This window comes from Babylonia areolata, chromosome 7, assembly GCF_041734735.1.
Source record: "Babylonia areolata isolate BAREFJ2019XMU chromosome 7, ASM4173473v1, whole genome shotgun sequence".
Taxonomy (NCBI): Eukaryota; Metazoa; Mollusca; class Gastropoda; order Neogastropoda; family Buccinidae; genus Babylonia; species Babylonia areolata.
Genome location: NC_134882.1, coordinates 44,399,925 through 44,417,706, shown reverse-complemented (window position 1 = coordinate 44,417,706; position 17,782 = coordinate 44,399,925). Strand labels below are relative to the sequence as shown.

Below are 17,782 nucleotides of genomic sequence, written 5' to 3'. Positions count from 1 at the left end.
TGTTTTTTTTTAACGTGTAACAAATTCCTCTTCCCACGTAGCAGATTCTGATAGACAGCCTGGTTTTAAAAGCTGAAGAAACATTTGTTCCACTTATCTTGTGCAAACAACGCGTCCATATAATTTACAGCATACACAAAACACACTGAGAGAGAGGGACAGACACACAGACAGAGAATAAAAAAAAAGAGATTACCACGATACCGCGAGCGAAATGTGAGAACTATCCTTTCTTTTGATTTCGTGATAAACGTGAAAGCTATCTCTCTCTCTCTCTCTCTCTCTCTCTGTCTACTTTTTCAAGTCAACCCTCCCACCCTTTATCCTCTCGCTCCTACCCGTTATCTAAGCATCCGGGTGGGTGTGTTGGGGGCTGGTGGCGGGAGGTGTGTGTGGGGGGCGGGGGGTGGGGGCGAGGATAAGATTTAAAGCGTAACACCAACAATCACAATTGTACACTAGGGGGCTTGTCGGCAATCAGGCAACTTTAGTGCGACCCAGATCATCGTGTTCTGATCTACTGCTTGTGTGTTGAGACCAGGTAAGTCTTCTTCAGTGTGAATTTTGGGACGGAGGAAACAAAAGAAGTGTGAAAGATAATTATGGTCAAACCTGTTTCACTGGACATGTGTCCAGTTTTCTTTTCTTTTCTTGTTCTTCTTCTTCTTTTTTTCTTCTTTTTTTTTTTAAATCTAATCATAATTTCTACGTTTCTAGTGATTCATTCTATTCCATTCATAAGTGTACTTCACCACGTTTATTCGACAATGACTTAAACCTGGTGTGTGTTCGTGTAGTCATTTCCATGTTAATTTACTGTTACGCAGTTATTTATGTACCTGTTAAGTCAGTGTGCATATACTGACAGTGTTGATTTTGTTCGGAAGAAACTAAGCAAGTCGTCTGTACGGGTTTGTGTGATCGCATGTATGTGTGACCGCAAACGCGTGTTTGTTAGTGTGTGTGAACGCATGCTCGCGAGCGCGTCTGAAAATTAGATTAGCTCTTTGTGTGTGTGTGTGTGTGTGTGTGTGTGTGTGTGTGTGTGTGTGTTTGCTGTTTTAGAGGAGGTGCAGGGAAATTTGTGGTGTGTGTGTGTGTGTGTGTGTGTGTGTGTGTGTTGGAGCTCATGTACTTTTATATGTATTTGACTGTGCTTTCATATCTATGAAACTGCGTTTTGGGGGCATATCTGTTATGCATGTGTGGGTGTATGTGTGAATGTGTGTCTTCATGTTTTATATTTATTTGCTTATTTATCATCATTGTTGTCTTATTTATTTAATTATTTATTTATTATTATTATTATTTTATCATTATTTTCATTACTACTACCTTTTTTTTCATCATAATTATTATTTATTTATTTATGTATGTACGCTTTTTTTCTTTTTTTTTCTCAAGGCCTGACTAAGCGCGTTGGGTTACGCTACTGGTCAGGCATCTGCTTGGCAGATGTGGTGTAGCGTATATGGATTTGTCCGAACGCAGTGACACCTCCTTGAGCTACTGATACTGATACTGTTACTGATACTGTTTTAGAATATAATAGAATGTCTTTATTACCAAGTGTACCGGGGTCACAAGGAATATTGGGTGGGACAGTATATAAAAAGGTACAAACGTAAATCGAAAATCATATACAAACAGAGATACGATAGAAATTTTGACACATACATGTGCATATCAATTTGCGAACTTGTGCGTGCACACTCACACGTACACCCCCACACCCCCACGCTCGCGCGTCTTTGAACATAAGCCGCACAATGCACATTACATACTGACTGGGCTGATGACTAGATCTTCATGTGAATGGTTGTTAATTTCGCAATTATCTTTAAACATACTGGGTTTGTTCGAAAGAGAGAGAGAGGGCACTGACTGCTTCGAAACAACGATTGTAACGGAAGCAAATATCCAGAGTGTTTCTTGAGAAATTTCACTCGTCAGGCTTCTCTTCAGCCTTGTTCTTTGATATCTTAAAAGATATTGTTCTGCGTTATCGCTGGTTTTGAAGTCTGACGTTTTGAAGTTTCGTATCTATTGTTTCGCTCTAACTAGCTTTTTTGTTGTTTTTTTTGTTTGTTTGTTTTTTTAACAGGCTGGACTGAATGTCCAGTGGATGCTTCCATCTTATTGAATGGATAAGGCCAATCTAATCCGATCAGAAATGGAACTGTTTTAGTTACAAGTTTACAAAGCAATATGTATATATCTAACTAAAGCAATATATATGTATCTAACTCGATATTGACGAACTGTTCCACCTATCGTAGATATAATTGTCCAAAGCAAGATATGTTATTTATTACTGGTTCTAGGTTCTGGCATTATGTTAACTTTCGAATAACAATGGCATTGTAGCTAAATCGTTTATTAAGATATTGTTCTCAGTCCCCAGGGTCTGCATGATAACGGTGTCTGGATAGGATTTACCGATATCTACCATACTGTTTGACTTCTTTACCATTTGTTGTCGCGAAGAAAATGCCAATATTTACATATATTATGGACGCACACACACCCATGCATACATCACACACACACACACACACACACACACACACACACGCACTCACACACACACACACACACACGCACGCACGCACGCACGCACACACACACACACACACACACACACACACACACACACACACACACACACACACACACACACACACACACACACACACACACACACACACACACACACACACACACACTTACATAACCGAGGCAGGGTGAATGCATTGCCTGACTTTGTGCTCATTCGTGAGTATAAAGAAGTGGAATTTCAAGCCTCCGAACACAAGAACCGGGATCTTGTTTGAAGGAACATGTCTTGTGTTTCACAGGACGACTTTCTCTTCTGAACAACACACGTCAGATGTCTCGGCAACACGAAAACCCAACACACACACATACATGCACACACGCGCGCGCACAAGCACATATACACATTCACGCACACACACTCTCCGTCTCTGAAGCAAGAATACCTTTCGTTGTAGTGACAACAGCGGTAGTTGTACCAGCAATAGTAGTAGTAGTAGTAGTAGTAGTAGCAGTAGTAATAGTACCAATTGATAGTAGTATCAATAGCATAAGCAGTAGCAGTGACTTCAGTAGCTACAGTAGAACATAAATGGTGGCGGCTGACACTCTTATTCTTGCTGTTATTCATTCTGTGCATGTATAGGTGTTTTTGTTGTATAAAAAGTTAGATTTTAGACAAAATCTGTTAACCTTTTCACTGCCAAACTCGCTTTTATGCAGCAGCTAGGTAGAGGACCCATGTCACTGAAGGGTGACCAGGTCATGGGTCTGTTACCCATCAACCTACTGCTATCTATGTTTGGTAGTAGCAAAGACCATATTTTCTACACACCACAGGGGGGATCCCCAGCTATTCTTAGACACCATATTCACTGTGTTTATTGCACAAGGGAATGTTGCACTCTGAACTGACTGGTGGTGAAAGGGTTAACTCGTGGAACGATGACTAACTGTAACCCAATCAAAATTAACATCTTCGTTCCAGAATCACCCAGGACCGTTGGATCAAACACCATGTCTAACAGCACTCTCTTGACCACGATGACAACCAATGCAACAATTATGACGACGGCATTAGCGGCGATGACCAGTGATACAACAAATGTGACGACGACCGCAGATGCGATGACCAGCAATTCAACAAATATGACGATGACATTAACGGCGATGACCAGCAATGCAACAAATATGACGACGACTGTAGCGGCGATGACCAGTGACAATTCTTCACTGGTCTATAACTCAACGCCTGTGACCAGCTCCACGGGTAAGTCTGCTGTACTGTGGGTGGGTTTGTGGGTGGTTTTATTTACCATTTGCTGACATCTTTTATATGAAAATGCATGAAATCAGTAGAGTGTACATGAAAAAAACAACCCCAAAACCCACTTTGAATTCCGGGTCTTTAGCACTCATGCGCAATACTTTAAATTAAAAAACAGCATCAATTACAGAACAGTACACTGATACACCTCTCACCTACACAGCCTTTTTTTTTTTTTTTTTTTTTTTTTTTTTTTACTGTCGGATTTGTTAATATTTCACCGGGCTGTTTTCTACATATCTTGCCACGTGTGAGATTGAGAGATTTCTGAAGAACCAGAAATATAGAACTGATATCAGTATAATTCCAATATAGAACTGATATCAGTATAATTCCAATGTAGAACTGATATCAGTATAATTCCAATATAGAACTGATATCAGTATAATTCCAATGTAGAACTGATATCCAAGTCCAGACAGAAAACAATAGTCCTTGTTACCTCGGCACGCTTGATAATTAAGACATATTCTGTTCCATTTTTTCTACCCTATTCCTTTCCACTCTGTTCTATTCTAAATGATGGACTATAGAATGTCATTTTATGTGCGTCTTATGCAACGAATTTTGTCAGGAGCGATTTTTTTTTCATCTCTGTGACACATACGTAGTATATCGTTTTTATGACTTTGACGGTAAAAAATCTGACACATTCGAATGCTTTCGTCAGGTTTTGTGCTACAAAGTAATGGATTTTGTAAAGGAATTATTACCTTTTATATCAATCATTTTCCCTGGTTCAACAAACTAGTACTGTTACTAGAATCTTTGTATAAGAACTCCATTGACGGGCGCAATAGCCTAGTGGTTAAAGCGTTGGACTGTCAGTCTGAGGGTCCCGGGTTCGAATCACGGTGACGGCGCCTGGTGGGTAAAGGGTGGAGATTTTTACGATCTCCCAGGTCAACATATGTGTAGACCTGCTAGTGCCTGAACCCCCTTCGTGTGTATATGCAAGCAGAAGATCAAATACGCACGTTAAAGATCCTGTAATCCATGTCAGCGTTCGGTGGGTTATGGAAACAAAAACACACCCAGCATGCACACCCCCGGAAACGGAGTATGGCTGCCTACATGGCAGGGTAAAAACGGTCATACACGTAAAAGCCCACTCGTGTGCATACGAGTGAACGCAGAAGAAGAAGAAGAAGAAGAACTCCATTTAAATATTTCTCTTCGCTAGTTACTGAACTTATTTCACACTATGTGGCAGAATCGCTTCAGCGTTGGACGTGACTGTGTTCACCAGTGACCAGGGCTCGAGGTCCTGTTTCAGTGTGGTGTTGTATCCTTGGGAAAAGCATTGAACTCTGATTTCCCCCACTCCACCCATGTGTGAACAGGAACCTGGTTCAGTTAGGGAAGGTTAACTCTCTCCATACGAACGGCGAAAGAGACGACGTTAACAGCGTTTCACCCCAATTACCACCATCAAAATATTACAAGCGGAAGTCTCTTACACTGAAGAGGTGAATGTTGACAAAGAATACCACAATTCTGACGACGGAAGCTAAAGGTTGGGTCATTCAGACACCCACTGGACATCCGAGGGGTCTGTGTAGAGGAGAAGAGAGGACTGGCCGTACTGAGGGAGTTAAAGCAGCGGAGGGAAAGGGTCAGGCCTCGCCTTCCTGTGCCAAGCCCTAGACACAGTGGATGTGAATTCACTGCCTTCCTGTGCCAAGTCCTAGACACAGTGGATGTGAATTCACTGCCTTCCTGTGCCAAGCCCTAGACACAGTGGATGTGAATTCACAGCCTTCCTTTACCAAGCCCTAGACACAGTGGATGTGAATTCACTGCCTTCCTGTACCAATTCCTAGACACAGTGGATGTGAATTCACTGTCTTCCTGTACCAAGCCCTAGACACAGTGGATGTGAATTCACTGCTGTCCTGTGCCAAGCCCTAGACACAGTGGATGTGAATTCACTGCCTTCCTGTGCCAAGCCCTAGACACAGTGGATGTGAATTCACAGCCTTCCTTTACCAAGCCCTAGACACAGTGGATGTGAATTCACTGCCTTCTTTAACCAGTTCCTAGACACAGTGGATGTGAATTCACAGCCTTCTTTAACCAGTTCCTAGACACAGTGGATGTGAATTCACAGTCTTCTTTAACCAGTTCCTAGACACAGTGGATGTGAATTCACTGCCTTCCTGTGCCAAGCCCTAGACACAGTGGATGTGAATTCACAGCCTTCTTTAACCAAGCCCTAGACACAGTGGATGTGAATTCACTGCCTTCCTGTGCCAAGCCCTAGACACAGTAGATATGAATTCACTGCCTTCTTGTGCCAAGCCATACACAGTGGATGTGAATTCACTGCCATCCTGTGCCAAGCCATAGACAGTGGATGTGAATTCACTGCCTTCCTGTGCCAAGCCCTAGACACAGTGGATGTGAATTCACTGCCTTCCTGTACCAAGCCCTAGACACAGTGGATGTGAATTCACTGCCTTCCTGTGCCAAGCCCTAGACACAGTGGATGTGAATTCACTGCCTTCCTGTACCAATTCCTAGACACAGTAGATGTGAATTCACTGCCTTCCTGTACCAAGAACTAGACACAGTGGATGTGAATTCACTGCCTTCCTGTACCAAGAACTAGACACAGTGGAATATGAATTCACAGCCCCGATGACCGAAAAATGTACGGGACCTTTAGTTTAGCTTTTTTTTTCTTCCAGATCGCATTTTATTTCAGTTTTATTGTTGTTGTTTTTGAATTTTTTTTTCTTGGCAAAACATGTCTCATTGATTACGCCCGAGACATGCAGTAGATAGATATGTATGACAGTCAGTCGTGTCCGACTATGACTATCAGAACAACACAAAAGGCAACTGTTGCCCCCACTATCTGTGCAAGAATTGTAATGGAGATTGTCATGCCCAAGTTACATCCCCACACTCTCGACCAAGAGGTTTTGGGACAGTCGGCGTTGGGATTGTCCCCAAAGGCCAACTAGCCGCCAAGGCTGCAGCACTATGAGCCACTGCAGTACGCCCAAGACATGCAGTTGATATGTATGATAGTCAGTCGTGTCCGACTATCACCATCAGAACACCACAAGAGGCAACTGCTGCCCGCACTATCTGGGCTAGAATTTGATTATAGTGGAGATTGTTTTGACCAAAGTACATCCCCGCTCTCTCAGCCAAGAGAGTTTTAGGACCATCGGAGATGGGATGGTTCCCAAAGGCCAGCTAGCACCCAAGGCTGCAGCACTAAGAGCCAGTGCAATCTTGCCTGAAGAGTCATAGTCCTTCACAATAAAAAATAAGCTGTGAATGAATTCCCATTGCAGCGGATAAACCATTGATAATACAGTTCTCACTTTGCTATTGGCCCAACTGTAAGCTTATGTCAGTGTCTAGAATATAAGCCCCCTTCGTGTGTATACGCAAGCAGAAGATCAAATACGCAAGTTAAAGATCCAGTAATCCATGTCAACATTCGGTGGATTATGGAAACAAGAACATACCCAGCATGTACAACCCCAAAAACAGAGTATGGCTGCCTACATGGCGGGATAAAAACGGTCATACACGTAAAAGCCTACTCATGTACATAAGAGTGAACATGAGAGTTGCAGCCCACGAAGAAGAAGAAGAAAAATATATTAGTCGAATGTTAAGCAAAATTCAGCACATATGGCCAGCTCTGATAACCCGTGTTTTCCACAGAGGAAAACAGCGGAATACTGGACGACGAATACCAGCAGCTGGCCCTGGCCGCAGTAGCCATCTTGGGCATTTGCGTCGTCCTCGTCATCTTCGTCGTCCTGCTCGTCTACCGCAAGAACCGGAGCCTGGAAATGGGCAAGGCCAGACAAACACTTGGCACCATGGAAGAGCAGATCAAATACCTCAGGCAGGTCAACTTCACTCAGCGGCAAGGTGAGAAGCCGACCGGTCAGAAACGACCTTGAAAATCTAATTGTTTTTATACGAAACTTACAGTTGTTTTATAACAGACGTATCATTATAGTCAACGACTTTGGCAGACCGACAAAAATCAGATCAAACGTATGAGACCAGCAGAGCCGTCAGCTGACAATACATGGCAGAAAAGAACAGATTGTTCAAACCCAAGGAATGATCTGCCGAGTACGACTGAGACATTATGCACACAGTTTTGCTGTGATGGGTCGAAAGGTGTGTGTGTGTGTGTGTGTGTGTGTGTGTGTGTGTGCGTGTGTGTGTCAAACCACTACCACCTTCAGCTGTGTGCATCAGTGTTGGACTCTGTGACAATCACTGGCAGTCATGTCAAGCTGTCAGCTGAACAGTCACAGCGTCATGTTGTCATCGTCTGCCAACAGCCCGGAAGCTCATATTAGTAGGGGGGGGGGGGGAGGTTACCTCCCACTGCATATACGTCTGCTCCAGTGGATGCAGACTCTTTGCTCGAAATAGATGTTCTTTCCTTTCCCAAAGTCTGTTGGTATATGAACATTCCCCTTCCTCCCAAAAATTAACAATTCAGTCGTTTCTCATAAGAAGTAATTGATATTGTTTTTGTTTTTTTGTTTGTTTGTTTTTTTGCAACCACAAAAACAGGACAAGCAGGTCGGCATGGGGTTATTATAGCGCTGAACAGTTGGTTGGTCAGTTTTGGTGATTCAGTCAGTGTGTTTTGAATTGAACATAACCAAATGAACCAAGCATAAGCGAACAACTCCTCTGTCATAAATGGTTTAACAGAGATTTTTTTTTCCATTTAAAAATAAATATAGGGGAGCGTCTGGAGAGTTTGGGTGATTCTAATCCAGCAACCTTTGTGGGTTATTCTAACAGTTGTGGGCCATCTGGGTTCTCAGCACAGAGAAATGAAGAGAACCGTTATTTTATTATTCCTTAAGGAAGTGCAGTTTCCTCTCTTCTCCAGTGGTATCGTCAGATACATCGGCAGTGGCAGTTAACTGTCCATCACATTTACCCACAACGGATGAAACTGAGGTCAAAATGTGTTTTCAGGACAAGGAGTCAGCACAGCTGTACTGTGACGTGAGGTATCAGGCTAATGAGCATTAACGCAGATGATGTGTTGTATGTGACAACCTTCATTTAGTATATACTGTGTAATGAACCAAGATGTCAAACAGAACATGCTCGTGGAGAAAAACATTGTTGTGTGCGCTTTGAGTTGACTTCATCAAGATTTTGCGCATTATGAATATTATTATTATTAGCAGTAGTATTTTTATGTATTTATCTCTTTTATTTATTTATTTCATTAATTTTTTTTCTTAAGGCCTGACTAAGCGCGTTGTGTTACGCTGCTGGTCAGGCATCTGCTTGGCAGATGTGGTGTAGCGTATATGGACTTGACCGAACGCAGTGACGCCTCCTTGAGCTACTGATACTGATACTGATGCAGGTAAACGCCTATGCAGTTAGTTGCATTAGAATGTAACGCCAATGCCCACCTCTGGACATTAATGAGTAGTGTAGGGGTCAATGTGTTGATGTTGTTTTTATTCCAAAAGATGCATCACACGACAGCAATAGACAGAACACGAAAGGTGTAATATTGGAATTGCACAGCCATGTGCGCAACCAATGTGCGCAGCCAATGGTTTTGTTCTTTTCAGGATTAAATGCGCGACACACTAAGAATTTTTTTTTTTTTAAAGAGCAATGATTATCATTAAATTGAGAATCACTTCAACAGAGACAGAGACAGATAGACCAGGAACAGAGGTGGGTGGAAGAGGGAGTGGAAATGTAGAAAGGGAGGCAGGAACAAGAGGAAGAGGCAGAGAGGGAGAAAGAGAGAGAGAGGAAGAGACAGAGAGGGAGAAAGAGACAGAGAGGAAGAGACAGAAGCATAGAGAGACAGAGAGCTATCGACAAGGATAGGAAGGAGAGCTGTGGTATTATCCCAAGGTCCTGACGATTTATTTCTCAATAGAAATAGAGATTGGTGAAAGAGGGTTTGTGGGCGCATCTGCCTACAGCCTCATGAAACAGCTGTCGATTTCTGGCAGAAAGAGGACATGGGTTCTCAAGGCAATGGCAGAAGCAGCAGAAAAGAGTTCCAGCTGGATCTGGTCAAGGAGGAATGAAAATAAACATCATTAGGATTAAATTTCCAAACTCAAACTAGACGTACGATGGCTCAGTGGTTAAAACGTCTGCCAGAAAAGGTGACTCAGTTCTGAAGTGGCGACCACCCTGGAGGCGCGGGTTCGAACCTGCTGAGGACCAGGGAAAAAAGAAAGAAAAAAAAGAAAAAAAGAAACGGCGGCAATACAAGGACATCCAGGATTCATGACCTGGGTGCGGTCCGGCCTCCTTAGAGCGTAAGGAGTTAAGGGCCGAAACACTTGACTGAGGGGGGCTTCCTCTCTAAGACCTTGTACTGTCCAGCTCTCCCTAGAGTTTCTTATCACAGCGTAACACTCTTACCTTTACCAATGCCAGTGCTCAGAGAGAATGCTTGTATCTGGAACCTGCCCTATATGTGTTCATTACGTCAAATAATGTCACGCATTTGGTTTTGTAGAGGATTATGTCTTGTTACAGACCAACTCTTAGATAATACCTACCTTTCTGCCTTTACAATGACCGCGCGGGGGTGATAGTGAGACAGACAGAGAGAGACAGAGACAGAGAGATTGATTCAATTGCGTGTAAATAAGTGTGTCTATTCAATATGGTTCAAAGTCTTTTCACAACATGTTTTATCCATATCCATCTATATATATATATATATGTGTGTGTGTGTGTGTGTGTGTGTGTGTGTGTGTGGAAAAGAGAGGAGAGAATAAGATGAAATGTGTAGAATTTTCGGAATGTATTTTTCTGATATTGTGTTTTGTTCATTGTATTCTGCCAAAGAGTGTTCTTTGATAATAACTATGACTTCCTGAATCAGGAAGTACATACACATGCATGCATGTAAAATGGCAGGCAGGCAGACAGACATAAAGAAACACACACACACACACACACAGAGAGAGAGAGAGAGAGAGAGAGAGAGAGAGAGAGAGAGAGAGATATTACGTCTAATATCACTCAAAGTGAAAAGACGTTAAAGAAAGAATACACATTCTCACACACGCGCGCGCAGGCATGCAGACAGGCATACAAACAGACAGACATTGGGCTTCTTGTTGTATTAAATTGTGTTCTGACTGTGTCAGCGGTCGTTGCATATGCCTCCCCCCTTCCCCACCCATGTAAACTGATCAAATAAAAAATGGTGTATGACAATGATGACAGCAGTAATTCTGTTCTTTAGTGTTCTGAATTGTGACTGTGAAACTGGCCCACACACACACACACACACACACACACACACACACACACACACATACACACACGTGTGCAGAGAGCGAGAGGATGAGAGAGACGGAGAGAGCGGGGGAAAGGGGAGGAGAGAGGGAGAAGGAGGTAAATCTACAGATAGATATCACCATTGCCGTTCATCATCTGAACGTGGACACTCTTTTAACTCTTTCCATACGAACGGCGAAAGAGACGACGTTAACAGCGTTTCACCCCAATTACCATCATCAAAATAATGCAAGCGGAAGGCTCTTATAGTGAAGAGGTGAATGTTGACAAAGAATACCACAATTCTGACGACGGAAGCTAAAGGTTGGGTCATTCAGACACCCACTGGACATCCGAGGGGTCTGTGTAGAGGAGAAGAGAGGACTGGCCGAACTGAGTGAGTTAAGAAAACCAAACAAAGCGAAAAGATGGACAAACAAACAAAAACTTGAACAAAGGTACAAATAAGAAATGATGGGGGATGGGTGGGGGGGGGGGGAGAAGAAACAACGATAATGACAAAAAAACAAAGAAAGAAACAACAATATCGTGCTGTCATGCATCAAATAAACTGAAACCAATATAACGAACAAGCAAAAATGAATAAACAGACAAATATTATCTAACAGAGAATTTATTGCTGTGAAACATAAGCTTATTTTTCCGCCAGAAGGCAGCCGACGGTGTCATTAGTGTCCCACTGCACACAGCCTCGCCCAATGCAGAAAAGGCAAAAGAAAAAAAAACAACAAAAAAACCCCACCAAAACATCCCAGCCCTCCTTCCAGTTCAAGAACCCAGCTCCAGTTTCAGTTCAACAAACCTTTAACTGCTATTTCAGCATGCAGGATTACGTCATCGTTTAACAAACAACATGTCCAATTTCTGAACAGATGCAAACAGCAAAGAAAAATTAAAATTTCAAACAAATTTCCCCAACAGTTCCAAACTTGTTTAAGCTCAACTGTACAATTTTAGTAAATTACAGAAACTGAAAACATATTTTGGAGCAACACACTTTTTTTGCATTAAAAAAAAAATATATATATATATATATATGTGTGTGTGTGTAATTCAGCATACTTTGGACATGCGATGAAATAATCGTCTCAAAATACTGACGCATTACACTCAGCAGAATCATTATTTGCGTGGCGTAACATTTTATCACGCCAGTTCAATTTGTAAATTGTCATTACTTCATCTGAAATTTTAAAGAAGATAACAACTAACAAAATGCAAAGGCTTCGACAGTTCACGGTGATGATATCCGCAAGGAAGATTCTCACACATCAACCTCGTAAGTAAAACGTGCATTTGCATATTCAGGAAAAAAAAAAAAAAACAATAAACAAACAAACAAAAACACCAAAAAAACCACAGTCGACCATCCCATTGCAACTTTCGTTCGAAAAAGAAATTAAATTTGGATACTATTTAAAAAAATAATTTAGAAAATAAAATAATAAATGAAATAAATTGATATATAGATAAACATTTCATAGATAGTTAGATAGACGGATAGATAGATAGATAGATAGATAGATGATTAAAAAATTCATAGATAGATGTATAAATAAAGACACGAACACACGCACATGCACGTGCAGTCCGCACCCGTGTCGTTAAAGGTACCCGCCCCATCAGGTGGCCCGCTCATACAGTCGTCGGGTGAAGGTGGCCACAGATTGTCCACGGCAACGTCTGAGGGCGAGCCACACGCCGAGCGCCACCACCAGCACCACCACTACCACGCCTGCTGTGACCGCTGGTATCAGGACGGTTTCCTTGTTGCCACCAGTGTTTGGGCTGGATCCTTGGTTTCCTGCATAGCAGTGATAGTGTCTGAAGTGTGTGTGTGTGTGTCAGTGGGTGGAGAGGGGGTGAGTTGCGTGTGTGTGAGATAGAGAGAGAGAGAGAGAGAGAGAGTGTGTCTGTGTGTGTGTGTGTTTGTATGATGGCCGGTATCAAGACGGTTTCCATGTGGCCACTATCGTTGGTTTCCTGCATGGGAGTGATGGTGTCTGGAGAGAGAGAGAGAGAGAGAGAGTGATGGCCGGTATCAAGACGGTTTCCTTGTGGCCACCAGTGTTTGGGCTGGAACGTTGGTTTCCTGCACAGGGGTGATAGTGTCTGAAGTGTGTGTGTGTGTGTGTGTGTGTGTGTGTGTGTGTGTGTGTGTGTGTGTGTGTCTTTATTGTGGTCTGGATGCTAGTCATTTAGATAAGACGATAACTGAGTTCCCGTGAGCAGCATGCACTTTGCGAACCAACTTTTGAAAGAACCCATGAAAACAAATTGTCCCGGGAAGAATTCTGTAGTAAAAATCCATTCTAATAAACAAGCGCAAACGCGCGTGTATTTGTGTGTGCGCGCGCGCCCGTGCGCGGACATAATTGCAGCTTGGTAAACAGGTAGACAGCCTGTTATGCCAACGACTCTCTGTTTGTAAAGCGCCTTGTGCTTGATTTCTGACCGAAGAAAGGCAGCAAAATACGTAAGCGTCAATAATGGTAATACCAAGAATAAAAATAGTGCGGGTGCCTGCGTGGGAGATCATGGTTAAAGAAAAGTTATGAGCTTTGAACACAAGCTGGTAATGAATAACAACTGCAACAGCAAAAAACAGGAGTCCCGATTCATTTCACTAGACTTACAGTCAGAACTTTTAGAGCTTATCATTCCGTGTACACAATCAACGCACAGTTGTTGTTTTTTGTTTGTTGTTTTTTCGTGCACGCAATCAAGTCTCTGTATCAGTCTACAACCAGAATGTGTGGCGGGACATTAAACGAATTCACTGACAGAAAATGAAGTCATTCAAAAGAGGTAGTTTCACGGTCGGTTTGACAAAAGAACACGGCCTTTTTTCTTTCTCTTGTGTGTGTGTGTGTGTGTGTGTGTGTGTGTGTGTGTGTAACAGGGTTGTGTGTTCAATGTATACGTGTACAAACTGTTTTTTTATCACCCCTTCCAGTGGGGCCATGGCTTTTTGACCAAATCAATTATCGATATCTTTTCCTTCCGTCTTTCTCATTGCCTTCTTCCTGTTCCCACTAACCACCACCCCCGGCTTTGGCTTATCTGCCTGTCAGCGTAAGGGGATCAAGGAGGCAAGGGTAAACCCACGGACAGAGCTCAAGATAAACCCACCTTTCTTCCCGGTTCCTGCTGGGGTCCCGTGGTCAAATCCTGTAACACCCGCAACGGGATTGGCCCCGCCACTGGTCACTGAGTTCGGATGCACCGTGGACGGGTTCCGGTCAGTCCTCGCGTCAACTTTATCGGCATCGGGCCCGACACTGACCGCTGGTTTTGAGACCTTCGTAGACATCTCCCTGCCTAGTACGGCGTGGCTGTGAGGTGTTGGCGCTGCTGGGTGTTGAGCTGGTGTTGTTGTTGTTGTTGAACCGGGTGGGTATGGTGTGGCAGTTCCGCTGTGTGATACTGGACGAAGTCTCTTTCTCTCTATCAAGCGTCCAGATCTGAGAGCCGTGCGTGACGTGTTCTGTACCGCTCTCTGTGTGGAGGTCTCATAGACTTAGAGAGAAAACCAAAAAAGAATGAGTAATAGGCAAAGAAAGCGGAAAACGTAAACGTTAATTTTGCATTTTCAACACTTTCAACACGCTGTGATACCGATATTTTTCATCCCCTCGTCTCAAAGCAAAGTGGGTGTGTTTGTTTCTTTGTTTATATGTTTATTTTCCATGCTGGCACCCCAGAACAAATGATCTCTTCATTCTATCCACTGGAAAACTTCAGTTTGCAAAATCCACACACACACACACACACACACACACACACACACACACACACACACACAGGGTCACCACTACAACAATGAACAGTAGAAAACATCTGCATATTGGTCACTGTGTAATTCCCTTTCCATTTTCTGACCTTGCACAAGCTCATAAAATCTATGAGGAAATGATGGTTCAAATTCTACGAGGAACTATTTCCATGCACGGAACATCTATAAAATCTATGAAGAAATGATGGTTCAAAATTCTACTCTACGAGGAACTATTTCCATGCACGGAACATCTATATATTTATCGATATATATATATATATATATATATATATATATATATATATATATATGAATATATATATATATATACATTTATATATATATATGCACCAACATGTAGGTTTTCTAGAAACATATTATTAACAAAAAGAGGTCTCTGCCAAGCTATCAAACTATCAGGTTTTGTTTGCTGTTTTTTCACGAGAAACTTCAAAATCTCCGACGAACGTTCACCAACCAACCGGAAACAAAATCGTGGACATTTACCTATTTTCTGCCTTTTGACTTCACTTATTTTCTACCAAAAATCAAGTACAGACCAGCACCCCACATGTAATCAGTCGCCGGAAGTTTCGATTCGTTGACAGAGATCAAACACGCCGTCATGTCATTTAATTCATGTAAGCATTCGGTGGGTTGTGGAAACAAAAACATACCAGCATGCACACTCCACCCCTACAAACGGAGTATGGCTGCCTACATGGCGGGATAAATAAACAAACGGTCATACACGTAAAATGTTACGTGTGTGTGTGTGTGTGTGTGTGTGTGTGTGTGTGTGTGTGTGTGTGTGTGTGTGTGAGAGAGAGAGAGAGAGAGAGAGAGAGAGAGAGAGACTGAAACCTGATCGAATCACACAGGTAATGAATGACAGCTGTCAGTTGGCTCTGCCCAGGTTGGCAAATCGTTCTGTTTGTATAGTGCTTAGGGTTTGATCTCTGACCGACGAAAGTATCCATGTCATCATCATTATCAGTGTGTAGCCCTAAAGGATTGATCAGAAAAGAAACGGGGTGGCCGAATAAGGCTGAAAAAGTAGTAGTAATAGTAGGCACATACAAACAGAAAAAATGCAAATGCAAAAATGCAAAAACTGAACACAAAATATAAAACGAATTAAAATGAATTAAATGAATTAAATTATTCACACACGCACGCGCGCGCGCGCACGCTCGCGCAGCACACAAGTCATAGTACACAATCGTGAACAATCAAAAATACAACCTACAAATTATGTAAATAAAATAATAACTCACTGATAGTCATTTCAATTCACGATACTGGAAAGGGATAGGCTGTTTAGTGTCGTTATTCAGGAGGGGAAAAGGTGAGTTTTCAAACTGGATTTAAAAGACTGCAGCGAAGATGTGTGACGGAGATGCTGAAGAAGTTGATTCCAGAGAGTGGGGGCTTGGTATGAAAACCTGCGTTGGCCATACGTTTCGGTTCGAACAGGGCGGAGGGCAGGGGAAGGGGGAGAAGGGGGGAGAATTGTGAAATGTTTCTTGAATTATATCACGATGAAAAATCGCGTTAAAACAGTGATTTTTACGCCCAGCTCATAGGAGGATTTAACCTGGATTTTTCTCTCTGCTTCAGTGAGAATATTGCTCTCTAGTAAGCAGCCAGTAGCATGCGGCAAGACCGATGAGCACTCGACAGTACGAAACAGTTTTCGCTTGCTGTGCATGATAACCACCCCAAAGGAGAAACAAAACGGCTAACGAGCAATTTTACCCGTCAATATGTTTCAAATTGGATATCACTGCCAACAATTAATTCCTAAAGACCGATATGTTGTCTGAAATAACATTTGATTCCCCTTACTCCTCACAACAACATGTTCACAAGTACACTTGATCTGCATACCTTTCGATTTCATGCAGATGTAGCCGAACTTTGCACTGCACTCGTCGTCAATCCAGCGGCCGTTCCAGGGAGACAACTGTCCACAACGCAGTGCGGAGCCATCTCCGCCAGTTCCCTTCGGGTTGTTGGTGTCCCAGTTGGTGAAATCCACGCTGGATCCGTCTCTCCACGAATAGGCTCCTGGAATAGGCGTTACTGATGGATCACGGATTCTTACAATACTCAATCTTTTCCAAAGTCACCGTCAAATGCACGGAAAAATCACTTATCTTTGTTGTGGACAGAGTGATTTTTCTCTGTAATTGACTGATAATTTGTCTTATTAGTGAACTACAGAGAGGGCCCAGAATCAGTATAGCACCGGGCAAAACCACGCTAAGATGGCCGTTGTGATTATGCAATGCGTAGCGGACCCATCACGACTGAGGGCGGTGTAGGCAGTATTTGAAATTGTGTAGCTGAAACTGTGTTTACCAGGTGTTAAAATCACGCTGTTCGGTGTAACAGACAGTCCACAAGCTTCAGAACAAAGATGAGTGATTTTTCTGTGATTTTGTGAAGAGTAGGAATTTAGAATATAATAAGTCAAAACAAAAATATCAACGTATAAATAATAATAATAATAATAATAATAATAATAATAAATAGATAAATAAAAGTCATGAAATATGAGCCGGTAAAACAGAAAATGGATACAAGGAAAAAAAAGAAAAAAAACTCTGTAGAATGTTGTTAAGAAAACAATCTGGATGAAAAATGAAACTTGGTTTTTGGTTGTTTTTTGTTGTTGTTTTTAGTGTGTGTGTGTGATTTTGGAGATACTCTTGAAATTTACGTAAGTGTGCCTCTCTGTGTGTGTGTGTGTGTGTGTGTGTGTGTGTGTGTGCCGTGGAAGCTGAGTTACGTAGCCTAGAAATGAGTGTGTG

General features: G+C 42.4%; 2 protein-coding genes across 3 annotated transcripts in view; one reads left to right on the top strand and one right to left on the bottom strand.

Moving 5' to 3' along the window:
* Positions 1-411: 411 nt before the first annotated feature.
* LOC143284074 (uncharacterized) lies at positions 412-10,888 on the top strand. 2 transcript variants are annotated; one of them, XM_076590703.1, is made up of 4 exons: positions 412-541; positions 3,545-3,619; positions 3,704-3,826; positions 7,571-10,888. In XM_076590703.1, exons 2-4 carry the CDS (start codon positions 3,574-3,576, stop codon positions 7,813-7,815), a joined length of 414 nt encoding a protein of 137 aa, XP_076446818.1. In that variant the 5' UTR covers positions 412-541; positions 3,545-3,573; the 3' UTR covers positions 7,816-10,888. The 2 variants fall into 2 exon arrangements, with proteins under 2 accessions (XP_076446818.1, XP_076446816.1); XM_076590701.1 differs by having other exon boundaries at positions 3,545-3,826.
* Positions 10,889-12,638: 1,750 nt separating this feature from the next.
* The window catches only part of LOC143283852 (macrophage mannose receptor 1-like), a 17,474-nt gene continuing 12,330 nt past the window's right edge, over positions 12,639-17,782 (bottom strand). The window contains exons 7-9 of the mRNA XM_076590229.1: positions 16,857-17,036; positions 14,321-14,707; positions 12,639-12,992 (exon numbers count right to left, since the gene is read on the bottom strand). Of these exons, the coding sequence (XP_076446344.1) occupies positions 12,811-12,992; positions 14,321-14,707; positions 16,857-17,036 (749 nt within the window). The 3' untranslated portion in view covers positions 12,639-12,810. The remainder of the gene's footprint in view (positions 12,993-14,320; positions 14,708-16,856; positions 17,037-17,782) is intronic.